Below are 27,422 nucleotides of genomic sequence, written 5' to 3'. Positions count from 1 at the left end.
CTTGTGGAAGATACCTGCTTATACAGGCAGAAATAATGGTTCCCCATCTAGGACACTAGAAGATAGGGCATTTTGATGGGCAAGGTGGGAGACGAAAGGACATTTGAATATCTCAATGAGACTGGGTACTCTCATGAGACAAGCTTGTGAGATTGCTTCTTGTATCTTCAGTGGAAAAAAAAATTAATTATGCTTATTTAGCATTTACTAAGTCCTGTAAATATACATTTTATAAAATTACTCTAAACAACAAAAAAACCAAACCACCAAACACAAAAAAAACCCAAAACCGAAGTATTTTTATGAAGCTGTTTAAAAGCAGAAAGGATGCATATCAAGAGCTAGGAGAAAAGATGATGAAGGACTCACAGTGGGGGAGTCTATCTTTCCATTTTAATATCTTACAGTACACCTGACTATTCCCATAACCAGAAGACTGACTGTCTCATGACAAAATCAGGTTTGTCATCACTTCTTCCAGACAGCCAGTTGCCTTTAGTTAGACAAGTGACTGCACAAATACTGACCCTAATGTTACCCTGTAGCTTTCTAGCAACATGGAAAGCTTATGTTTTCTATTTAAAAGAAGCTGTACCTTCAACAGATTGCTTTATTATCCATCATGGGGAGCATGACTCGTAATCCCCAAACTGGCTCTCCAGTTTCTAAGGCAGACAGGGGACCTACTCTTTCCAGTTAGTCTCTTTGTGGATCTTATTTTCTTGCTGGAAAGAATTTAAGCCTTTTGATAAGAAGTGAGCATATATAAACACAAATTTTCATTTCATTCAAATACATTGGTGAATAAAAAAAGGCAGAATGGTTTGAAGGAATATATGTGCTACTCAAAAATTATACTTTGTTAAGACTTCCTAAAATACATGGCTTTTTTATCAGCAAACACTTGACCAAAGGATTACAGGTATGACTACAGCTGCCACTGAAAGTTGTTTGGGAAAGGAGGAGAATGGGGAAGGAGAGAAGAAAGAAGAGGAAATAGTTGTTAATATTTCAGTTTTTCTTGTTTCTTCACATTTGCAAGACTATAAATAAATCTCATGGTCAGGTCAGAGTATCAGACCACATCACTCAAGGCAACACAGACTGATACCTCTTGCATACATATCGGTCATAGTTTAAAAGCTATCAAAGCTGTATTTAATTGCATACTAATGGACAGGCAAAGCTCGTGGCATAAACATGAAACAAATCACATCAGGGTAGCTACAGACAAATGAATTGGCCTCTCTTAAAATACAGATTCTGATTTGCTGCAAGTTCATCCATTGGGTCTTTATCAAGTAATGACCAGAACACAGTTTTAGTTAAAAAGAAAAAAAACAACAAAAAAACAAAACAAAAGCCAAACACACACTCCAAACAACCACAAAAAAAACATCATGCTCTTCTAGCCAAGTATGCCTAATTATTAGATTTTGAAGATTCTGATTTGCTGTTAATTTTAATCAGTCTGTCTCTAGCTTCATGCTTTCAACAGCAAAACTCTGAGACTCTTCCACCTCACCTCCCAGTTCCTCCAACTTAAAAAATAATGATCCAAGTTTTTAATGGCTGAGATCCACCTGCTGGTATGAGTCAGCAAAACTCTCTCTCTGCATCTTTTGTTGCACACATGTTTCAGATAGCTCAGAAGACCACCCCAGATATGAAAGTTTGCAGGATATATTTTCAGATTCATTTTTTGACCTAAACGGCACCTTTATGTCATCATGAATCTTCACAGGACAAACTAAAAAGTTTTGGGACAATATTTCATTAAAAAGTAATTGCAGTATTTCCTTCTGTTACATGCCTCTCTACTGCCTAAGAAGAGGTTTTAGTATTTGATATTTATCATTAACAAAAATGTTCCACATTTCAATATTTAAAGCAACCTTGCTAATAGCACAATGAAGTTTAATTTAATCAATGTTTTCTTACATAAAAGAACCATCCAGAGGAACTCTGTAGAATCCTATGGAGGCCTGCTACATCCAGAGGGTTGCTTTTGCATTTCATTGCTTTTTACATAAGAGCTGCTCATGTCTAGAGAATTATTACCAAGGTTTCTGGGCTTCCTTGTCTCAAAAACTATGAAATTAGTCAGTTAGTGTTTGTAAAGTGCTTTGAAGATGAGATAAAACAGATAATTGCAAAGAATTGTTTGAATGCCAAAATGAATTTCGATTTCTTTTTTACAATATATGTTGCTATTAATTCATAAAACTGAATGGGTTCTGTCTTGTAGACCATTTAAAATCTAAAAATGTCCACATTTGTCTTATTTTCATTTAATTTTGACATTTTTTTCCTTATGAACAACTTTATTGATTAATGAATTTTTAACATTCTTCTGTTGGAAAAAACTATGAACATCTACTTGCAAATAGATTAAATTAGGAAAAGAACAGCTAGGCAACACATATTCTATGTTGAAAGACTATTATCCATTTCAAATGGTCAGATGAGAAGAAAGGGAAAAAAAATACACCACAAAATGGAGGCTAGTTCAGTTTTCTCCCAGGTAAAGATTCATGAACTAGTGAAAGTAGTATAGCTTGACCATAGTTGACTTTTAACATAGCATATTACTAAAATATTGCAACTTTCTCCTAAACTGATTTTATAGAAAAAGTACTTTCAGGACTAGGAAAAGAAAAACTTGAAGTTTGGAGTTTGTGCTTACTTGCAATGTACGCAAAAGTGTCATTCTCTTGCCTTCCATTTTGTTGAAGAAACCACGTGAAAACACACAAACTGGGAGGCACCACAGCCTACCAGTGTAAAAGGTAATCCTGGCAACGGAGCCAGAATATGCTAAGAATGCCTGTTTGTAGATAGCCACTCTGCTCCCCGAAGAAGCAGGTTCTATATACCTGTTCTTTGATCTCTTGCAGTTTTCGGCTTTGCTCTCTGATATCATGAAGTAGCTGTAGTGCCTTATCATCTTCCTGAGACACTTCCATCCGTGCCTGCTCCAGGCTGCGCTTTAAGCTCTGCAGAAAGCAAAATGTTCAATACATAGTCTTTGGTTTTTCAGATACCTGTATAATAAAAGATCTTTAGCTATACAAATGCCTCCTTGACTGCAGTGAAGCATCAAAAAAATAGAGGCACCAAAGGAACCCTAAAGAAATTCATGGCCAGTGCTGCTGCTGCCTGGATAGAAGCAGCCCATTTTACAAACACTGTTTACTTTACTTGAATCTTAGGTTAAATCTCTACCTCCTCATATAAGGTTCTGAGACAAAAAACCACAGAGATCACAAAAGGCATCCATTATTGACAGCATTTATCTATATTTTATCTGCACTAATTCACAACCTAGGTACAATCCTTCACCTTTATGTCATTAACAAGTCTATTATTTTTTCTTGTTGCTATTAAGCAAGTTAAATCCTTTAATCACTGTTAAACGTCTACGAGGACCAGAAGAGCTGCTTCTGTATCTCACCACATACCTTACCTGCAAATTTTAACAGACCAGTGGTCCTCCTATCAACTGCATATTATTCTCTGGCATAAGACAATCAGTCAGGCTCATTTTAAAACATGCTTCCTAAGAAACAAACCCATCAAAAAAAGATTTTCTATTCTCTGAAGCAGAGTATTATCTGGATTTTTGTTCTTGATACAAGAGAAATAAGGAAGCAGAATATTATATCCAACTGAAAATACAGAGACTAGAATGAAAATATCCTGATTGGAATTATGCCAGGACAACTGGGCAAAGATTCCAACTCCCATGAAAAATGCAAAATGATTGAAGATATTGTTTCAAGGCCTCATTTTTATATTCTATCTGAAAAATAGCACCTGTCCTAGCATCATCCCCAACATTCCACTGGGGAACTGGATCAGTCTGAACTCAGAATACCACAGATGGAGGCAACAGCACTGTTTCCTAATCCTCTTATTTGCCCTTGAAGCTTTCTGTCTAGGCACTGATGAGGCCCCAATCCTCCACTGTCTAAGAAACCCTCAAGAAACCCAAGCATGTTCTAGCACAGCCATTAAGACAAACATCACAAATAGTTTCAGCAAGACCAGGACAGTAGTTACTCCTGTATGTTCTAAGCACATGACCATGAAACAAAGTTTGAATGAAACAATCAAGCAAGCCTCTGAAAACAGTTCAGGGCTCCTTATTCAACAGATAGGCTCTCCTGTAGTATTTTCTCTCCAACTGAAACCATGATGGAAGAGAAAGGCAAAGACCACCAGATTTCAGGCCTTCAGAGCTCAAACAACTGGTGTAATGGCTCACACTGCATTCTGTGATATAGGTGGCCAGGTCCTGCTCCAGGAGGGATCGCTGGGTCTCAGAGGCTTTCAGTTCCACCTCCTTTTGGCTAAGTACAGCCTCCACCTCTGACACTCTCCGGTGCAACCGCGTCATTTCCTGCTCCATCTGCAATAAATATCAAGAGGTTATAAAGGGGGCTTCAAAAGCTTTGTTAACTGCTACTTTCAGAGCTCTGTTTGTAAGGAATTTGTCTCCAAGAGACTTCTAGGTATATTTCTCCAAATGGTGTTTAAATTCCAATACCATTGTCTCTGCTCCAGGAATGCACAGTTCTTCTTAAGGACAGCAGTAAGTCTAAGTCACCCCATTCATTCAAGCTGCTTGTTCAAATTCAGTCATTCTTCGAACCCCAGTTAGCAAAGAAGACACAATCATTTTTCACCTGACTTGCAGAGATGGGTCACTTTAACCTTATCCCAAATCCATGCTGGACCAGAAGATGGTGTCCCCCCATCTCCTTGTCAGGAGCAAATGGTCAAATCCAGAACAGAGCAGGGAGAAAAGTAATCAATCTCTCATAAAAGTCTCAAACAAGCAGTAAGTTTTGAAAGACTCCACCAGGTTCCCTTTACTGGAGCAAAGCAACTAATATAGGCTGTTCACCGTAACCAGTGACGTGACAACAGTTATGCAAGGAGAAGCTGTTGAGTTAGGAAGAGAACCTCAGAACAGTACTGCTGCAATTGTGCGTATGATGAAGAGGCACGGCCTGCAGGAAGAAGCAGTCATCTGTGTCACGCTGAGAAAAGGACTGTTTAGCATCCAGAGCCACTTCTTGTTAAGATTAAAGTATCTAGAGCAACAGCATGGCCTAAATTCATCTCCCTTTGTACTGGACAGGAGGCCACCTCACTGAAGGAAAAGCGCTTTGCCCACCAGGAGACTGGATGATCAGCAGCATCTGACAGATCCCTGGACACAGAGTGGTTGCAGATTCCTGGAGCAATGGAGATGGCCAATCGCATAAATAAATACCTTGTGACACTTGTCCTGGACGTCTTGGAGTTCTTTACTCTTGAGAAGTAGTTTCTTTTCCATGGAGCTGACCTTAGCTGGAGAATCCACACTCGGAAAAACAGATCTAAAAGAGCAAAGCCAAACAGCAGATAAAGATAGGCAAAAGGTAGAGAAATCTGCATTTTGCAGCTTTGGTAAAGTCGTTGGGTACTTACTTCTACCACGATAAAAGAAGGGAGCACCAGTCACAGCCTAACAGCCATCATTTCAGATCAAACATACTCATGACAGTATACCATTATTCAGTAATACATGTGTGCTTCTTAGTTACAGTATTAGTATTTTTCTTCAGTGTCAGAGTGCAAAACAATAAATGACAGCAGCATTAAGCATTAGTTGTTCAGATTTAGAAGTGTAACAAAAACAAAGCATAATGTTCATGTAACCATTTGGAAAGGTAACAGATTTTCTGAGAACTGCTTTTTATTTTGCACTTATTTTTAAACAGGTTTTTAAATTATCCTCAAGGTACAAAACCCCTAAAAACTTGTTATCATGTGCACCACAGGAAAAAATATTTCATATCCTTAGTTACCTTCTGTGAAGCCAAATTGAACTGAAAGCTTCCTAACCCAATTCCTACTATCCCTATAAACTCAATCAATACCCATATGATTAGTCACACTGCAGAACCTCAGAGTTCTACTTTTAAGTAATTTTTTTGGTGAGACACAGCTTAACTGTACCCTTCAAAACTGACTCCAGAAACCTAGGGAAAATATTTACATGTTCTTAAGCTTTCTATCTAATTGGGACTCAACATTTAAAAATATTAATTCTGTTAATCTAAATTCAATTTAAAATAGAATAGGAAGCCACTCAATGTTTTTGAGTATATTTTTAGTACCTTACAGTACCTTAAATATTTAATTTGTCACCAAAAAATTAGATACACACATCAAAACATAATTTTAAAAATTGCCTTCTCCCTTACATAAAATGATTCAAACTAGATATTTAAGCAGTTAATGATGGAACCAATATTAACTGATAGATGAAAACACAGAAGTACAATGAAGGTGCTAATAAAAGATCATGGTCTGCCCACACATTGCTTGCTGCTTCTCCTGGCCACAGTTTGGTATGCAACCAGTTATCCCCATGGAGAGAAATGAGCTTTGAGCAGCTCTCTGCATATAACCACACACCCACACACAGCAGCACAGTTTCTTCTTAACACCAAGGAAAGTTTTATTCCATCACCACCATTTGCTGAGAAAAAAACTACTTCTTAATCCAAATAGACACGCAGGATAGTCACCAAAGGATTTTTATAAAAATGTTGCAGCAACATATATGTATCAAGACAGATCTCCAGTATTGCCACTTTAAGCAGTTAGTAGGAAACACTCTTTCACTGTTAGCAAACAAACAGCATGCAAAATCCACCAATTCTGCCTTGAAAGGTCAAATATTAATATTTCTTCAGAAACCTGATATGGAAAAATTTAGAAGGAAGAATCCTGCATGTCAATAATACAGGTATGGTCAGGACTAATGAAAAAAAAATGCTGAAAGTGAATGTTTTTATAAAGCATTTCTTTAGACCTGGTCTAATCAATCCTATCCATCAGATTACCACATTTAACAATCAATTTATGAAGCATGTCTGTGCTCCTACAGAAAGCAGGGAATCATCTGAGAAAGATGCATATTAAATCCCATAACAGCTGGGTGTACAAACAAGGCTAAAAATGAATAGCTCAGAAAAGCAGTCTAAAAATACAAATTAAAGCTCACATTAACTAAAAAAGGCACTAAGGAATCTGCTTTAAAATGTTAATCAAATGTATGTAAATAGCTGCCAATGTGTACTGAGACAAGTCTGGAGATCTCTTTATAATAAAAATTTTGCTTTACATGTCTGAACTGTACTGGCTGAAGCAATTGTTTGCTTTTTTTTTTTGTTCAGTTCTAGTTTCAGCATTAGCCATCACCTTTTTTAGTTTCATTCTTTCTAAATGAGACATTACCTAAGATAATTCTACCCAGTTTTCACACACCTGGTTTTATTTTCTGCTTGTATTTCCCCTCCTCAGCAGGGCTCATTTTCTTGGTTATTTTTGCTTATTTATTTTGCTATTAAAAGAATCAGAGCCTAATATTGCAGGCACCATTTTGCATTTCAAAAATTTCTCCTAGCAAGCCAGCTTAGAGCACATATCTGCATTACAACACAGGAAGAAACAGGACTGATTCAGGCAAAAAAAGGCACGTTGTTCAGCCAGGAGTGATGGGATGGGACAGAGCACCAGAGCCTCGAACGGCCCAAAGTTTGAATTTCATTAGGTGACTGTAGAGGGAGCTGCTCCTCAGGGTTGGTGTCGGTTTTGTAAGGAAAGAGAAGGCTGAAAACTAGAACTACAATCCTTCTCCCTCATCTCTGTCCAAAGGAAGAAATGCCTTGAAAATGTGTCCTGGTGACACGACAATGTCTCTGCCATGGAACAGTACATCTTACCCCCAAGTGAAGCTGATTTCAGTTAGCACTGGACAAGTGGTCTTTGAGAGACATCCTTTCCAAGTAATTCTTTTTTGGGTACAAATCATATTTAAACAACTTCATGAACATCCATCAACCTTCGAAGTATCAGAAATAGGGCAGACAGAAGAAATCAAGAAAAATTGGATACTGACTAATCTAATAAGCTTTGCCATGGTGATAGAAGCTCTTGATACAGCATGACAAGGTGGAAAATACCCACATTGCTGGGGCACTCAGTCTTCCTCACTGTGGGCATCACCTCAGAAATTAAACCCATCCAATCCAACATCAAAAGCCACAATGCAAAACTATCATTCAGGTTGGCTCCATCTCAGAATGTTTCATTTAATTAACTACTACCTCTGGATCAATTCTCTTAGCACAGCAGAGCAGTTTCAGCTGTTTCCTCTGAAGTGTGTAAATAAGATTAACAAAAGGTAACCAACATACATCAACAAGAAAATGTAATAAAAGATTTAAAAAACCAAGTCTTTGGTACCAAGCATGGACAGCACCACCTATGCCAATTTACGTTTAAAAAAAGCTAAAAAACAAGTCAACCTAAAGCTTACTATCTAGTGATTTCAGACAGACAACCAACAGCCTCAACCAGCAGAACTATCAGAAATGGTGCTAGCTGTAGAAAAGTTCCTCCAGTCTTGCTGAAATGAAGAAGAAAAAAGCACTAGTACAGGAAAAACTGTAAGACAATTCTGGATTACTGAACTTGTATCTTAACCTCTTTTGTCCCTCATACCTTCCTTTCTTTTTTGCCACTCTCAAACCCCCAACTCACCTGTGCTTCTTCCTTCTCACAACGATTGACACCATCTGTCCTGATCCTGGCCCCCACACAACATGCCTATAATCTCAGCCCCCATCCCTCATGCTTTATTCTTTTTAGCATTATACTCATCTGTACCTTCCACCCCCTCGTAAATGCTTGCTCAGGACTAAAAAAAACCAACCAAAAGCAAACAGTGATACCATCAATCTGTGAACAGAGATAGCTGAAGTGAAGCATATTTTTGGTATGCTCATCCTCTGCTTCCTCTTTAATCTATCTTTGGTGAAAGAGTTTACCGGAACTCAACAAACTGTTGGAGGAAATCAGTAGTCCTCTGTTTGGAAGAATGGTCATTTTAACTCTCAATATTTTATGATGACAATCTCAAACACATATTGAATCTTTCAAATTTTAAAAAAAATAATAATAAAATTTTTGAAAAATACCACTTCTTTGGAACTTATAGAAAATATTTGGACTGTCTACTAAAGCCTCACAGACCACAACTCAAGAATTACTAGGGTTATATTTATTGTGTTCTGATAGAGAATTAAAAAAATTAAAACCCTGTATCAGCAACTGAGACGAGGTACTAGTCCCACTGTCAGCCATGCCTGCAAATATTTCTCCAGGTTCTGGTTTAGCAAGTATTTTGGATTAACCTAAATTTTGCATCACTATTATGCAGACCCCTCTAGCTCCTTAATCAAGCCCAAGAGAGGACAAAGGAGCAAAAATTTACATCACAAACTATTTTTCAATTAGACATTTATATTTATTAGGTATTTTGGTATATTTTATTAGTTGGGGAGTTTTTATGGTGTTGGTTTGTTTTAAATCAAGTATTTTGGTATATTTGGTTAGCCCTGGATTTATCATGTATTTATCAGGGCTAGGGTCTCTGCTTGTCACCTGCAAAGGACAAGAACAATTTTCTTTCACCACTTGATGGTTATTTCTGGCATCTAAGAATTCTTCTCACTTATTCTGAGCACTGGAGCTTAGACACAGGGAGAGGAAGCAAGGTGGGGCTGGCTTTTAATGGTATTAAACTCTGAGTTGCCTGTTACCTTGTCACAGTCACACAGTGGCAGCCAAACCAGCAGCCAGATTTGCAGTCAGACAGGCATTTCTCCCCTATATCAAGAATACAGAGGCCATGATGGGAGAAGGTGTTAGCTGGCCCTCTGCAGCCTGACTGCAGTTCTTAAATCATAAAGGAGACTTACTTAAGAAACACTATGATAGTACAGGAACCTATGACATAAGCAATGTCCTTGATTTCTCCTGATTGCTTTCTACAACATGTTATTGCCATGCCTTTTGCTCTTTTGTTAAACCTTACATTCATTACAGAGTCACAAATACTTCCCAAAACTTGTGGTATGGGGAAACACACAGAACATTTCAATTCATTGGACCCCTCTAAACTACATGCCAACTGTGTGATTCCTGGCAACAGGTTCATAGGACTTGGGTCACACTTTCTTCTAGCCCTAAGTGGTTGGGAGAAAGGAGAATGGAAAAGAGAACTTCTTTCATGCTTCTTCTGTCCAATTATTTTTTTAACTGCCTTTCCTCTGACGTATTTGAAATTCCAAGTTCAGTTATGACCTTTTAATGTCCAGTGAACAACAGCAAGAACTTAACCCTAAACTTCATAGCTTGACAGCCCTCAAATTAAAAGTAATGAAAGTTTCAAGGACCTCGTTAATGGCACTCTGCAGTTGCCTGGCCTAACTATAAGCAGCAGTAGGGACATCAGAGCTATCATGCTGCAGACACAGGAACACAGATCTGCATCACTTAGCAACCATAAGGGTTAGACTTTCAGAGGAAAGATTAGGAAGAAAAATTCTGGGCAGATAAACTCGATGACTTCAGACCTTCCAAAGAAGAAATCCCAAGATATGTATCAGATAAGCCTACCCCCTATTTACTGTTCTTTTCCCCATCTAGAATTTTATATTCAAGCTAGTGGGGCCAGAAACAGTACTTTATTTCCTCATATAAAACATACAGCACACAATATTTTATAAATAAGAAGTTATCTTTATGACTCAGGATTGCAGTCATATTAAGAATAAACTAGTCTCTACATTATTTAAATACAGATAGTTCCAAATATCCATACATTCCTTGCCATATTTCCATCTCCTCCTTAAACAAAATGCAAACATTTACTGCTAAAAATATCAAAGTTCATCTATTGAAATCTCATTCAAAAAAAGGAACCACTAAGACTGATTTATATTAAAATTATTTGAGGGAAAATTAAGTACATAATGTCTTTTTGTTCCAGCCTAGAAAAAAACAGGACACATTCAAGCAGAAATTTTGTCAGTCAAAATGTCTCTAGAACACATTAATCTCTATGGTTTTTTGCTATACCCTTTCTCATCTATTACCAAAAATTCAAATATAACTTTAATAAACATTTTTGGTACCAGCTCCACAAAGCCAGTCGATCAATCAATCAATATGCTGTAGCTGTATTACTTTTCAGCCTTACACAGTTACACCACTGTTTCTGAGACTTTACCTCATGCTTCTTTTCACTTCTAGTGCTGGGCCTCCATTACATATACATTTTCACCATACATCTGTGGTCACTGGTGAGACTTTTCTGACTATTACATGAACGATCATGTGGCCTTGATAGATGGATTGCAGTTCCCCATGCAGAAAGGATAGATGTGAGTTATTTAATTTCTAAATCAAGATAGATTTTAACCCCAGGTATCTACATATAAAACATTTTATTTTTCTAATTCTGCTGACAATATTAGATCATTTCACCAAAATACTACTTTTGTGGTTGTTTTGTCTTTTCCTTTCCTTCTTCTTTTGTCATAAAAGCAATTCTGCCAAGGAGAAACAATCAAAGATTCCCTTTTTATTACTGACATAACCATCCTATAACCTTGATTCACAGTGTGGGCAAGATCAAAGATGTCAACAGTAGCACCAGATTTGGTTTCACACTTACCGCAGTGTAACTGTCACAACCAGGATCACAAAAAAAATGAAAACTTTATTGACAGGTTGACAAGGAAGTCCCTCAAGGGAACTAACTAGCAATGAATGTTGACATGAAAATACAGCACCTTAGTGCATTAAGTCACTGCGTTCCTCAGAGGCCTCATGAAACTGAGGTAAGGACTTCTCAACTTAACACACTGCACTAGTACTTTTTCTGTCATCGGAAACTAACCATTCGCTACACCAAAGGGCTTCTATTATACTATCTATATTGGTCATTTTCTCTGACTCCCTTCTGTTGGAAAACATGTTTTCTTTCAAATGAAAACCATTTTTTCTAGATCTTTACCTCCCTCCACAAACACATCCCCTGCATACTTCATGTGAATCTCCAGTCTCCTAAAACACAATACAGCAGTCTTCCTATTCAACTTGACCTAATAGCACAGAGTCAGCTGCTGTGAAGCTCCTTCTCTTGTTCACTGACCCATCACTGCACATTCCCAGATTACTGGAACTCCATTTCTGTGGATCACCGATTCAGCCTTGCACATCCCCAGCACTTGGTGCCCACTCTCTGACCCAATAAAATAACACCCCCTCTTTTCCATCTCTGAACTCCTCAGTTTTCCCCTTCTTTCAGAGATCTGCAATACCAGAAATGTAATCACCTACTGCTCCCTAGTTAACAGCAACAACTAATTCAAAGTATTTAAACAACAATTTTCAAAATAACTGTTTCAGAATCAACCTTTTCATTCCCTTCCCTCCCCCTCATCCCAGAAATAATCATAGAAGGGTAGGACATGCACTAGCCACAGCAGCAACAGATAAAGCCAGAATCTGGCAGCTTCCCTAAGGCAGAGTACAGGTCAGTTAAAACAGCTTTTACACACACACCATCCTCACTGTAATGAACCTTTGCATTTTTCCAGTTGTTCTACCCACCCAAGCAATAATTCCTACTTACTCTGATCTGAGGATCCCCAATGCCTTGATGAATGAAAACCCCACAAAAGGCAAATCTTCCCCTGAGAAGCCTGCTGGGTTCAACTGGCGCGTAGAGGATAAAACCCGCGAATTCTTCTCAGGTTCATCAAAATTTGAGGTGTCATCATCAGACTTGAGAGTAGGAACGAAGGGGGGAGGAGCTGGTGAAAAAAGCAAGCAGAAAAGACAAAATTCAGCCACAGTTCACTCTGCAACAGTCCCACACATTCAGAGCTTGCGATAGCACTGCAGCTCCTGCTTTTAATCTTGCTAACACAAGCAGACTGAGCTGCTGCTCTCAAATCGTATTACAGCAACAAGAGATTAACCCTTAAGGTACCAACATGGCTACCACTCTGCAGGCAGAATGTCTCCCACACTGATTCAACTGGGTTTTAGGTTGGAGATTTGAGATTGTTGGGTTTTGGGTTTTGTTTCAGGCTGGGATGGGTTTTATTTAAACACACTGAATCAAATCCAAGCACCAGACTAAGAAAATCATTACTGTAATATAGCTAAAGGTAATTCAATTCTGATTCACCTAGAAAAAGAAAATGTGTCCAACTCAGCCAATTAGTGACACTACATGCAAATGTAGCCTGATCCTTTGCTAGCCAGCTAAGGGATATTTCTACCCATTAATACTATCAGGAATATTCGCAGCATAAGCTTCTAACTAACAACAAACTGTTTTTTCTCCTGAAAGATTCTAATAAAATATAGGTACTAGCAGCTAGCTGGTCCTTAAGAAGGGATGAAATATCAATAAGATGATTTCTTTAGAAAAGCTCACTAAAGATCGGGAACTCTTCTTGGGACACCACTGCAGTCTGGCTCTGATACAATCAGCTCTGAAGGGAGGTATAAATAGCAGGAATTACAATGTATTTCTTACTGTAATTTCTAAATTGGTAGCACTTAACTTGTTAAGCAGTTGTTTAATTTCAGCTCATTTTCTTGTGTTTGCTTCAGTTTAATTAGCCAAGAGAACAAAAGAACAAGTTCTTCTCAATGATGTGCAGCACCCAAGCTGACTTGGCTACATGTGTGAAAGGAATGAGGGCAAAAAACATGCTGTGCAATTCCTGCCTCATTAAATCACGTTCTCTAAGATATTTATTTATTTATTTATTCCTCACTCGGGTCCTCATTCACTGCAAAACTACTGATCTCTTTTTTGGTCGCTAAAGGAGACAGCTCTTCATTCATCAAGGAGAACACAGCCCATTGTCACAAGCTGATGGAAGTGTAGTGTGCTAAAACCGTTACCATGGATCCAGTACAGATCTCCTGTAGCTGAAGGGCTGATGAGAACTGAAGAACCGGGAAGGAACATTACAACCCCTGCAGTGCAGGCTCCCTGCTCCTCACTCTGCATGCTCGGGGTTTAACCCTACCTGCCTGCAGTCTTGACAGATGCTGATGCTTATCTGACTGACACAGGCAGGATGAGTCACGATGGAGCTTGCTAGCTCCCTCTAGGTTGCCAAAGCCTTTCACCACTCGCCTTTTAACTCTTCGTTCTCTAGACAAATGTAAACTACCCAGAAGGTAAACAATAATAGCCAAATAGAAAGAAAATAAAACCATCGGTATCAACTGCCGATTCCCAACCCCACCTGCAGGCTTTGCTAGCAGCCCCCCAAGAAGCCATTCTGACGCTGCTCCCAAGCAAGGAAGTGAGAAGAAATTCCATGAAGCAGATAAGATGCTGATCACGTACAGTAGTTTCAAGTACAAACAGAATGAGATAAACAGGGAAAATATACAAATTAAATAGGATCTGAAGTAAGCAGTTCTACTTACTGGCTCCAAAACATTTCAATTTTCTGCTAATATAATGAATTTACTAATTTCTACTATTTCACTGGTGATAATATAAAATTAGATCCAGTATAATGCTAACATTTAGGTACTGTAAATACAGTTGTGGAATACAGATTGTTGATTAGCATGTGGGTTTTTTTAAAAATTCACTTTATGTCAGGATAATGTCCAGCTACTCTTTGATATGCTCTTAATGATCAAAAACAGAGAAACAAAAGAGAGCAGCTTGCAAGTGTGTCATCCTTAATGCAAATATAACCCAAGAGTTACAGTTATATCAACGCAGAGGAGAAGGAGTTCAGGAATTAATATTTTGTAGTTTAGGACCCCTGATGAAAGATTTTTGCACATCCTTTTACAGGAATGAGTTGCTGTACGTTGTCTTTAGAGGCAGATACTGTCTTTGAGATAAAGTCAATAGAGAAAACACTTGGTCTGGGAAAGTCTAGAATCTTTCTTAAAGAGGCAGCAAAACCCAACATAGCTGCCTTTTTATAATGGTAAAACAATCTTTCTTGATACTCCTCAGTTTGACAGATGAACCAACCTCTGAGAGAGACAGACCTGGTGCCTTACTTCACCAGGAATTAGCTAAGATCCTAAGGGTCATCTTCAAGCCCTTGCAATTTAATAGTCTTTCTTCTTAGCAGTAAGAATTCTTAGTCAAGCCACATACATAAAAGAAAATATAAGATCAGCATGCACATAAAGAGATGAAAAGCAATTAGTAGGTAACAAAAAGAACAATGTGAGAGAGCAAACCTTTGGGGCTGGTGGGGAACTAGTTCAAAGAGCACAATGTTTTACACTACAGTTTCCTCTGATTTTCAATAAAAGATGTGAACAAAAAAGATAAATTGCAAACCCTAGGTTTAAAAATAATTAGAAAATCAATTGCCCTCTCTTTTTCATTCACCAAAAAATCCATGATCAACAGTTTGAAAACTCGGCAACTTTGCAGTATAACCTTGCTACAACATTAGTATCAAGAAGGAGTAGTAACTAAAACAAAAACAAAAAAGTAACTAAAACAGTCACTCAAGAAAAACACCTCTAGATGTTAAGTAGTTCTGAACTGTACACAGTGACTGAAAATGAGAAGCAGAACTTCAGAAGTTTCAGGACACTGGAGAAAATCTCACTGGGGAGGAAGAGAGAATACCTTTAAGGAAAAAAATAAGCTAGATACACTCTGTCTGGTTTGTTAGTTATTTGGTAGATTCCTCATAGTCCTTTATTCTTAAGACTAGGGAGTCCTTCATCTGATATCCAAAATATTCACAGAATAAACATAGCAGTCTTGTAAAAACAATAAAACAGAGAAATTTGCTGTCAAATGTGGGTCACATAGTGACATACTTTGTAGCTATATAGTTACTTCTTGCTTAAAATCACACAACTACAGTATTTTCAAAACTAGATGAAGATTAGTGAATGCAAATAGATCAATGCTCTTGTCAGACGCTTCTTTAACAGGAAGAATTCTTTAGTAGAGGTCAAGATAAGTCTCTCAGAACTAAACATTAAAACCTTGCCATTGCATCTGACAAGGTGAAAAGTTTGCACTTTTTTCAGGCTCACCCAACAGGGAAGCAAAACTATTACTCAAAAAGACAGTAAACCAAATGCTTGTACTCAAAGAAACTGGTTGGATAGAAAGACCTCTTTTTGCCTCCTATATGTTACACACAAATGTACATGTTGTTTACCATTTAAAGTATCTTGGAGAGAACTGCATGTTTTAAAAAAGCCAATTGCTTGCCTAGATACCTCCCCACTTGTGGAAGGATGTAACCCTCTTCCATCTGTTTCAAAGAATGACTTTCAGATGAAAAGGGGGTGTTGTAGGTTGCTAAGTTTAAAAAAAAAAAAAAAAAAAAAAAAAAAGCAAAAAAAGCAAACACCAAAACCACCACACATACACTGCAGTACTTTAACCAGTTTATCATTGAGATTAGATAAAACCTCGTTTCTTGATCTACAAGGTGATCTACCCATGCTTTCTGAGGAAAAGCATCTACACAGCCTTCTAAAATAGGTCGGGCATTACTACTCCTCGGGCTTTAAGAAGTGTTACAGAAGTGTTACAAGAAAAAACATCCAGGTGATGTAAATTAAGAATGTTTCCTCTAAGACCACTTAAAAAGGCACTGTACTAGTTCTAACCAATTTATATACAACATTAACATCTTTCCTGTTAAGACAATGATCCAACATGTACATTTCTGTTAATAAAAGAGATTTTCAAGTGACATGAAAGTGATCTCCATTTAATGACACACATTTTTCTGGAAGCAAGTATTTAAATGGAACCTCACAAATTCAGCTTAAGATACTGAATGACAACTTTGGATTCATAAGAATAAGTCTTGGACTTAGGAACAATGAGATTTGGGTTCCTGCCTGTTTAATAGCAGAAGACAGCCTTAAAACCAGTTTTCCAACACTTTCTCAAGTCTTACTTGCACAAGGCAGTAAGTCTTTTGTAAATATACAGTTTTGTCATGCAAGTTCCAATACGCCATTCCATTTTCAAGACCTCTTTAGACTGCAGCTACAATTCTTAAAATGAAAGATTCTTTATGCTTTGAAGATATGCTTGGATGAGAATAAAAGTCTTCTGACCATCCTTCACCTAGCCTTCAGCAGCCAGATATTTGGTCCCAAATTAAAAAGCTGATACAATTAACATATTTCAAATAGCAAAAAGTTATTACCAAATCCCAAAATTACATACAATGCAGCCCTGTTGCCAGTAGCTCATTCCTCCCTTCCCTACCTCTGATTTTATATACTTATCAGGTACCCTAATAGTAGTGTTAACAACTTTCCAGATAGAATCCTGATCATTTAGCTGAAACACAGACAGAATATGTTTATTCTAGGTAAATAAATTCCAGAATATTTTCAGAAAATTCTGGGAAGTAAATGAACACTACCTTTTTAAAGTTTTTGTTTTCTCCTGTCTTGGGAGCAAAGAGGAGGGAGTGTGGTGGTGCCTGGTTGGGGAGATAGGGCAGTTTAGAAGCTTCAGAAGTCATTAAGTAGCAGAAATCAAATATACAGAGAGAAGAATCTATAAATGTATTTTGTACTTAAACCCCAAGGAAGGGTAAAATTATTGGTTGAGAGAGATTTTAGAGTTAAACCTAACCTTATATTCAGTGGTTGAATTCTGCTTCTGTAACTTAAGAGCTGCTTCTCCAGACAAATGCTACTTGAACCCAAGGAAGCTGGGAGGTTTTTTAAAGGCCATTCTGTTTTTGGGAAGGGGTTTACTGAAAAGTCAAGTATTTCATAAGTTGCCATAACAACAAAACATAACACTGAAAAACTTAATGACACATTCTTAACCAAAACTGGTGCATTAAGAATGGTTATCCTGGAGTTGTCAGCATGATAATTTAAATACCTGCAAGACAAGGGTATAAATTTTTCCCAACCTTTCTTAGACTGAAGCAGAAATAACATCAGTGCTTTTATAGAACAGAAGAAAGTCTGACTGTGCTTACACAGGATTTATTTAAGAATCATAGGATCATTTAGGCTGGAAAACACCTTTAAGACCATCAAGTTGAATACTCCCAAAATCTTTAATCAGATGAATTTGAGGGAGTGAGATTCTTTAAATCCTGTGACCCCTTCCAGCACTCACAAGTTTCCTAATTTTCCCAGGCTGGCATTGTTCCAGTTAAACACCACTATCAGCAGAGGTCAAGATGAGAAAGAAACCTTTAGCTTTTAGATAGCCCAGGTCAAACCCAGCATGGGTTTTTATTAAAATGACAGTGACACTGCTCTGAGTAAACCAGCAAATGGAGAACCACTGCAGAGAGCAAAGCAATAGGTGATATATTGAACCTGCTACTAAAAGCAAGAAGACTGCTGTGTTTTGTGCTAGTTACAGTGGGGTTTTATGAAGTATGAGACATAACAACAAAGACAGGGGTCAAAACTGCATGAATCTTCACAGTAGGTAGGTCCGGATATTACAGGGAATGATGCAATCCACTGGCCAGCTGCAGGCAGAAATGGGATTTTTAAAATCCCAAATGATTATTTCAACGTTATAACAACATCAGAGCTGCCTACCAGCTTGTCCCTCAGTATCACTGTTGTCACATGCAATGGCAGAACCCTCATTTCACTTGTGCAGTTGTGTGAATACCGAACAATCGCCACGGAAACACCAGAATATACGTTCATGTGCCATTTTTTTTCCAGATCTGAGATAACATGATACAAAATTTGGGAAATGGAAACTGGTGGTTTAGGCAGGGCTCTAGGGACTGAAAGCAGAGTGATTTGGAAAATGTATGCTAAAAATCATGAAAGATACTCAAGCCTCAACAACTCTCAAAGGGCAGAAGCAATGGAAATCAACACAATAGCGGCTCCATAAGATCAAAATTAATGAATCAACAGAAGTGTGAGTAAACATTCTGTGGAGCTGACAGCTGAAGTGCTGAGATAGTCATCAAAAGTAGAAGCATTGGCTTAGCAATTTATCATGGAAAATGGAGCACAATCATTGCTCTTGCAGCGTATTTGATAAAGAGTGTAAGGCAGACACGTTCCTTGCCCAGATAATCTTAACAGTCAAAATAATTTAAAATATTATCAAACACAAGTCAGGCAAAATCATTGATAATCTTTGAAATATTCATTTTTGCCATAGAGATGGTGCATGGGTACTTCCAAATACTAACATCCACTGTTTCCACAGTATTAAAACAATTTTATGCATAGAAGATTATCTGCTTCCCTGGTTTTATTCTACTCATAGTTGAACAAACAGATTTTTGACAATAAATTTAGTCACATATTAGCCACAGTAACTGTGAGGAAAACTCAAATGTCCCCACTGACATTTTATCACTTACAGGAGCTTAAAAAAAACCCCACAGCCTTAAATGAAGTTGCATCACAAGAAAGAAAGAAAGAGAAAGCTCAAAATACAATAAAATATAATGATACTAAGCAAATATAAAGCAAACTGAGGTGAGGACTGATGCATTTTAATCAGAGGAAGGACACAGAAAGGACCATTTTGATTGTCCAGTCTAGTGCATGCACTAATACAGCAACTGCATCAGAAAGTCATACAGAAGGGTATTCAACTTCATCTTACCTTAAAATTTTCACATGAGAGATCTTAAAATATACTATCCAAAAGCCAAAATTAGTTATTTGTTAAAAGTGCCTGATCCAGGACACAGTCCTGTTTCATTATAAATACCTATTCAGATCAAATACACTTGAATATTCATGTTGTACAAAGTTTCATGTTACCCAAAGGAAGAGGGATTGCTAATAATTGCAGTATTATTCTACTTACAGTTACGGATATTATTCCAGTCAATTTTAGAAAAAAATGGGTGGCAGCAGAGTCCCTCATAACCCAGCCTTTTCTTCTGTCCACAAAGCAAGCTCTGAATCAGATCAAGAAATTCACTACTAACTTTCACATCCTCTGGGAACTTCAGAAATCTCTGCATTAGAAAGAAAAAGATCTCTGCTCAGTAGGAAAACAGTTCCCAGAACAGTACAATTAAGTTTCATTATTCTGAGATATGTCAGCCATAAAGCATAAATATTTATACTAAATAAAAGTAATGTGCATTTTTTCCAAATAGACTTTTATACCCATTTACTGAATTAAAGATAAGAACATAAGATCAAGCATCCCCAATCAGACAAGAGAAAATCAAAGTTTACTCTACCTGGAAGTTCATGATGTTATTGAAAGTTTTTGCTGAAGTCCCTTCAGTGAACGGAGATCTTCCATAAATCATTTCATAGGCAATGACTCCCAGGGACCACCAGTCACATTCTGGACCATAAGAAGCTCTGCCATCCCCATTCAAGCCTGTTAGCATTTCTGGTGCCATATAATCAGGTGTGCCAACAGGGAGCTTGGCATTTACCTAGAAGCAAAGATATAACCATGGGAAATTACAGCACTTTCAGTTCACTGTGACCTTGGAATAAAGCTTTTTTTTTTTTTTTTAAACAAGACACAATTTTTAGTCAAGGTATAGTCAAGGAAAAGATACAAAGCTATAAATCTTTCTGACTGGACTATCCAAACAAACCACAGACAAAGTTTAAATCCACGTTATTACCGTTTTATTTACTGTCATTTTGGCAGCTGACCCAAAGTCCACCAGTTTAATGTGTCCTGTTCGGTCAATAAGAACATTCTCGGGTTTGATATCTCTGTAAGCAAGAAGAAAGCAATCAGTATCTTTCCATACCATTTCCCACTGTCACATCCAGATAACACGATATCCCAGTTCAGCTACATTCACCTTGTGCTCAAATGCATAAAACCTTAACAAGTGGGAGTCTTATTTCCAACTGTTGTTCTTTTCCAAGCAAATGTAAAGTCCCTCTTGTTCCTTGGAAAGTTAATCATTAGTGACAGAAGATGGAGAGAGAAGGTGGTTTTACACTTGACGACTGTAACTGAGTTACAGAGAAGTATTACGTAGCTCCCCAAATTTCCTCACAACTTACTCTGTACAAATCCAGGCAGTTAGAGAGCATTAGAAAGCCACAGCCTGTGGAGCTACTACACCTTCTTGAAACATAAAATATTTCATAACGTTTCCAAAGGCTCAGAGTGGGAGAATTCTATTAAATGATTTGAAAACAAATACAGTAACATCCTTCAAGCCTTGATATGCTCTTTACAAAGCACTGTGATGTTTCACTACTCCAGCATCCTATACTGCCCTGTTCACCACTCAGCACACAACAAGTTTTAACAACTACACTGATTTACCACATTACTTGGTGCCAACAGCTGCAACCTCTGGAAAACATTTAAATTTTTTATAGTGCAACATTAAGGCTTCTTTTTACTAACCCCCTAGAAAATACACCTAACAATCCTTTCCTGATACTAGCTTGAATTTTACATCAAAGTTAATGCCTTTAGCTACAATTACAGTTGGAGTTGGATTAATTTTCTAATTTTCTCTTCTGATACAGCAAGTGAAATACCATCCTGAAAGAGGTCAGAATATAGAAAACCCAAGAACACACCATTCCAGAACACTTTTTTTGGAACGATACTGATCAAATACTATGTGCAATGCAAGGCAATCTTGACCTACCGGTGTACATAACCCATCTGATGGACACTGTGAATGGCTAAAACCAACTCTGCAAGATAAAACTGCACCGCACTCTCATCAAGTTGGTCTTCGTATCGGTTTAAGAGCGACAGTAAGTCCCCTCCAGGCTGATACTCCATAACCTACATTAAATTTTAAAGGAACAGATATAGTTCATATGTACAAAAGATATTCCATTCAACTCCTCCATATTACACTGGACACGTATAAAACAGTGGCACAGAGTGCTAGAAAATTTAGAGAAGGTGAGCCCATTTCAACCATCATGTTGCCCTTCAACGTAAAAATGGCAATAGTGTTCAACAGAGAGAAAAGAAACAAAGACTAGGTATTACCAAGTAGAGATTTTTCTTGTCTTGAAATGCATATTGTAACTGTGGAATCCATGGACTGCTGCTCTGAGATAATATACTGCGTTCTTCCTCAAAAAATGTCACCTACAAAAAAAAGGAAGAGTTCAGTCATAACATGATAAGTTAGAATACATTAAAATCCCCTAGTTTTAGAAAGATTTGAGTCTGTGCAAAAGGCACACATCACAAAAAAAATACACAGAAAATACACAGAAAATAATATTTCCTGGTGATCTGCACCTTGAAAGAAAGAACTTTACTCCTTTTTTTTGTGTTTTCCCTCCCCCTTCCACTTTCTGTTGTCTAGCTTGCTTTCAACTGAACAGTCTCTGCAGCAAAGGGCAGTTTCCCTTTGACATTGATGACGCATCTACCAACCTGAAGTGCTCACCTGGAGTAGCCCTAATAAAATAAAACTCATCTCAAAAGAATCAGACAAGGAAAAAATAAGCCAGAGCAGTTACGGGGTAGCAACTTACAGATAATTCAACAATAAATTCATTATTAAGTATTAAAATACAAGGCTTGCTTGAAATAGTCTTCTAGCAAATATTTAATTATCCAGCTATGCAGACAGACAAGAAGAAATTAATTTTATGACAGAGATACTACAAGTTGATTCAGATCAATATTCCCTACTTTCAGTCACCCTCACTCAGCAAGACTGAGCAAGTGTCATACTGAGGGTATATCATACTTTTCTTTCTCAACAACCTATGCCCTTGCAAGAGTAATTTTAGTTTCTTTTCATTTCTGATAGCCACAAACAATGATGAGGGATCTCAGAAGCAACTTAACTGCACAATACACTGGAAACAACTGATGCAGATTACTGCTGTAGAAATTCATGAGGTCTTTCATGGAGTATCTCTGTCCTACTTGCCATCTCACATCAGTAAAAGATTAACATATTTTTCTCACCAAACTATGATAACAACCTCCATTATCCCTTTTTTAAGTTTTCAAGTAACACATTCTCCAGCTAGTGAGAGGCTCTCCATAAAAATGCAGTCACCACACTCTGCCTTCACACCCACTCTTGACATTCTATGGCACTCTTTAAAATAAAAAAAAAAACTTAATGAATAAGATTGCCTGAAAATTCAAACCACCATTAAGCTGATCAATACTGATCCCGTATTTTCTTAATCTGTTTTTTCGTCTCGTACAATTAGATGGTAAGCTCTTTAAGACAAGGGGTGGTTTTTGTTTTGGATGGATGGCACCTCATCATCTATGACAATGGCTTTTAAACACATCAAAACTACATGTAAACATAGTACTTAACTATGTAGGATGATCTTATTCAAGATATACTTTTAACTTAATTCTAATAGTAGTGACAAAAAGGAAATATTCAACTAATTATAATTTTTTGCTCTACTGCCATAACAAAAAAATATACATACATGCTCCTGTGCCAACAAGGTCTCTTTGTTCATCACCTTCATAGCATATACATCACCAGTAACTTTCTCTCTTACTACTTTTACATCTGCAAAGTGGCCACAGCCAACCACACTCTTTACTTCAAAATCCTTCACACTGGGTTGCAGTTCCCTTAGTTCAGCTATAATGTCTGCATCTATTAAAAAAAAAGTTATTTTTACCTTAATCAATTGACATTTCAAAAGAAATACAGTATCAAAAATGGTGAATCAACATTTAGTTCCAGACTCTCAAGACATTTTAAATCATTCCAGAATTTGCTTCTTAAAAAAAACAGTGTGCATAAAAACTAGAAAAAAACCTGTATTAATGCATAGTTAAGACTGAAATATAGTACATACAAGAGAGTTAGGAAATGTTAAGACAGTTCCCATAGCAACCATAATTCTGTCCCATTCATAACACCATAGGCTGAGAGCCTCTTTTGTTTCTGATTTCTTTCCAAACGTCCTCTACCTCTACACAGGGCATGGATGTGAGTGCTTTCCTTAGCCGAACACTACAAGTCCAGTGCCAGGGTTTTCTCCTCTGCCTGTGGGAGGCACTAGTCTATTGTCTAACGTTTATTTCAGATTTTCAAGGTTTCGATTTACTAGTTTCAACCAGCATGCACTGTGATAATCAATTCCTCACTGCAGATTGTTCAAAAAATTGTTCAGGCTAGCAGAAAATTGCTCTCCACCATTAACATCTAGCAATTATTGGATGGAATTACAGAGAGCATCATAAGTTACATATAATTAATAGCTTTCTCATATATCTTAATAGAAAAATTGATGAACTGAGCATATCATCACCAAAATATTTACTCCATCAGAAATTATCTTTCTGAAACACAGAATTATTATTTATTAGTTACACACACAAAATTCGGATAACACATGGAATCCAAAAGATCACATCAAGCTGAAAGAGCCAAGGATTCCTAAGTTCCTTTCTATTTTTTTCCCCTCACACCTCTAGGTACTGTCCTGCTCTCAACTTCTGACATGATTAATCTTGATTTCTGACAGCATTAATGAATCAAAGTAATGAAAGCATTATTGAAACATTGAGATTCTTAAGAACTGCCTTTTCAAAATAACACCTGAAAATTAGTCTAAAGAAACTTACACTTCTTGACAAAGTTGCCAACGTGTTTAATTTTCATTAAAGCAGGGCTTCTGCATTCTTCAAAAAGAACAAATAAAGAATCAAGGATGCCTTCCCGGGAGAGAGGAGACATCTGCTGTTGAGTCACAAAGAGTGGCTTCCCCTGGAAAAAAAAAGAAGTAACAGCAGATGGAGTCTCAGACAACAATGAAAAACCTCAATTCAATAACATATGTATAGAGCAGATTATATATTATCCATTTAAAAATCACTACTTCAGAAATTAGTCAAATGACAGAGAAGTGTGAGGTAAACATATCAACTCACTATGTCAATCTGCAATGGCTGCTAAAGGTGTTTTTGCTTTTAGACAAAACCATCCTTTAAAGATTACTTCCTTGAAACTACTCACTCCGTACTGATGACTCTGACCTGACTGACTTCTTTCTTGATATTGTACCATGGGGTTTATTTCATGGTACAAACTGTTTTAAGCAACCAGTATCAGTTTGAGCTCTAGAAGGAAAAGATGCTGAACCTCACATGATTAAAAGCAGCTGGTTGGGTAAATCCATCTCATGAGAAACCCTCAGCTACATCACCCAGGAAAAAATAGCAGATTACATGACACAAAATGAAATATTCCCTCTTTATGTGGGAAAATCCACTCAGACTAAGGCATCAACAGATGCACATAAAACAAAATTGGCTGCTATCTACTCATCTTTGTTCAAATTAGATAACACAGTTTGAACTTCAACAAATCATCCCCTTTTTTACCCCTTCCTCCAAAGAACCAGACAGGCACACTTTGGGTATCCACACGAACAAGGCAAAGTGTATTTTGATACAGTGGGTATAGATACAGACAAAGCAGAGATCAGCTAATCCCAGGCCAGATGCTCTTTACCTGAAAGAGCAGATTTAGCCGAGAAATTCGGCTGGTGATAGGTTCCATCGGTCCTGCCTCTACAGGATTTCGAGCACTGCATTTAAACTTCAACATCTTCGCAGATTATCTTGTATAGAAGTTTACCTGAGAAAAAAGCATAGGGTCTTTCAAACAGAGGTATTGGAGTGGGTGACTTCAAGTTTAAAATGTGGGTGAATGAGGAAATATAATTTAAGCAACATTTGCGTTTTCCTAGGGACACAGTTTATTAAAAGACTGGCAAGCATAAGCGCGCCCGGAGTGTCACAGCAACCAAAGCGGCTTTGAGAAAGGCTGCAGACGGAAAACAAACCCCGATGATACCGAGCCGCCGCCACCCCGATCGGCCGTGTCTGCAGCTCCTGGACCCCCCTTCCCGCCCCGCACCGCTCTCCCCGCCGCCCCCCGCTTTACCGCCATCCAGGTTTGAACGGAGCAAAGGCGGGGCCCGGCCACCATCACTTCCCATGACGCACCCCACGCGTCTCCGCCTCAGCCAACCCGGGGACCGTCCCGCCGGAAGCGCTCTCCTCACAGAGCCACCGCCTCCCCAGAGGCGCGGCTGAGGGCCCAGGGGACGTCATCGGGGCGTCAGTGGCGCGAGCGGCGGGTAACGGCTGTAACGGCCGGGGCGGGCCCCGCGCACATGGCGGGCCATGGGGCTCAGGGACGGGCGGGTCAATGTCCTTGCCCGAGCTTCAGGGCACCTGGGACTCGCTCGGAGCGGTGCTGGCTCCGCCGCAGAGCAGATGTTACCGCTGGCAGCACTGCCAGGGAGGGCAGCCAGAGGGGAAAGCGAACGTTTTCAGCTTTAAATCTTCTGTGAAGTGCTTATCTGACCTTTATGTCCCAATTATTAGTAGCTGGGTGGGTTGGTTTGAGTGGTTTTGTGGTGGCCGTTTTATTCATATATAGGGTAATTAACCCTATATATGGCGTGCTGGTGACAACGTTCCAGCTCGGCCTCCCCTCTGAAGCGCCTGTGTGGCACCCATCGAAAGGCGGGGAGCAGCGCGACCGGCACTGCATCACTGCAGCGATGTCCCGGGGCAACATCGACACGAAGCATTGATGCTATTTGCTAGCAACACGCTTAAGCAAAACAGAGGAGGCTATTTCAAAGCATAGTTAATTGTTACATGGTTTCTTGGCAGAATTTCAGCTTGAGAACAGAAATCTGGGTGAGCAGGATCCTTAAAAATCACGGTGTTGCTGTGTAGTGACATAAAAGATGTTTTCCTACCCAGCAATCATTTTAACTACACTAATACTGGCTTGGTGTCTAGCTGATAAAGTAATTCACTGACAGATTTATTATATTATTACCTCATATAAATAATTTTATGGACTTGTGCTTCCTTCACCTCCTCCAGTGCACCCCAGGACCACAGATATATTTTCAGTGTAATTCTTATCTCAGATTTAGATACCCAAGTTCATGCCAAGTTATTAAACCTGAAAGAATTTTTAAAACCTGATTTATTGTCCACCATGTGCACTGCCTGTGCGCTGAATTCCACCCAGGAATTCACTGTCTAGGCCTCACACTCAACTGTACCACACAGGAGGAGAGCTCAGCTCTTACAAAGAAGTGCAATTCCTAAAGAGCGTTCCCTTCATAAACGGGTCCACTTTCATGTTAGTGTTTAGTAAAACACCACATCCTGTCTTGGTACTTGGAACCCTATCACACTTAAGTACTCTGTCCTAGACTGTCACCAGGTCTCACTGTCTGCCATCCAAAGCAATAGGAGACCTTCAGCCTTCTCTGCCTGTCTCCAGTGCAAATGCCATTAGCCCCCTCTTTCAACTGCCAAAATTCCTGTTAAACATCCACGCTGTTCTAATGCCACTTGGGAAATCACCATACATATGCATTAGTTTAGATTTAGAAAATGGAGAAGCAGAAGAACTGGATTCTCCTTCTGCCAGCTCATTTCCGTATTGTGATCAAATAACAAGGTGTGGTTGATTCCATCTTCTCTATAGGATGGTGTGGAACAGCTGATCCAAAACTGGATAAGGAAATGGGTCATTCAAAGTTTAATCTCACCCACATTA

The 27,422-nt window shown here is 38.3% G+C and overlaps 1 protein-coding gene across 1 annotated transcript in view; it reads right to left on the bottom strand.

Moving 5' to 3' along the window:
* Nucleotides 1-25,810, bottom strand: part of CIT (citron rho-interacting serine/threonine kinase) — a 67,472-nt gene extending 41,662 nt beyond the window's left edge. Inside the window, exons 1-13 of the mRNA XM_008502819.2 lie at nucleotides 25,776-25,810; nucleotides 25,341-25,466; nucleotides 24,452-24,593; nucleotides 23,299-23,474; nucleotides 21,872-21,973; nucleotides 21,516-21,658; nucleotides 20,520-20,613; nucleotides 20,118-20,321; nucleotides 19,733-19,886; nucleotides 12,548-12,728; nucleotides 5,282-5,387; nucleotides 4,268-4,411; nucleotides 2,877-2,996 (exon numbers count right to left, since the gene is read on the bottom strand). Of these exons, the coding sequence (XP_008501041.2) occupies nucleotides 2,877-2,996; nucleotides 4,268-4,411; nucleotides 5,282-5,387; nucleotides 12,548-12,728; nucleotides 19,733-19,886; nucleotides 20,118-20,321; nucleotides 20,520-20,613; nucleotides 21,516-21,658; nucleotides 21,872-21,973; nucleotides 23,299-23,474; nucleotides 24,452-24,593; nucleotides 25,341-25,436 (1,662 nt within the window). The 5' untranslated portion in view covers nucleotides 25,437-25,466; nucleotides 25,776-25,810. The remainder of the gene's footprint in view (nucleotides 1-2,876; nucleotides 2,997-4,267; nucleotides 4,412-5,281; nucleotides 5,388-12,547; nucleotides 12,729-19,732; nucleotides 19,887-20,117; nucleotides 20,322-20,519; nucleotides 20,614-21,515; nucleotides 21,659-21,871; nucleotides 21,974-23,298; nucleotides 23,475-24,451; nucleotides 24,594-25,340; nucleotides 25,467-25,775) is intronic.
* Nucleotides 25,811-27,422: the final 1,612 nt, after the last annotated feature.

Source organism: Calypte anna, chromosome 15 (assembly GCF_003957555.1).
Source record: "Calypte anna isolate BGI_N300 chromosome 15, bCalAnn1_v1.p, whole genome shotgun sequence".
In the NCBI taxonomy this organism is placed as follows: Eukaryota; Metazoa; Chordata; class Aves; order Apodiformes; family Trochilidae; genus Calypte; species Calypte anna.
Note: the sequence above shows the minus strand (reverse complement) of the source record. Positions and strands in the feature narration are given on the sequence as shown.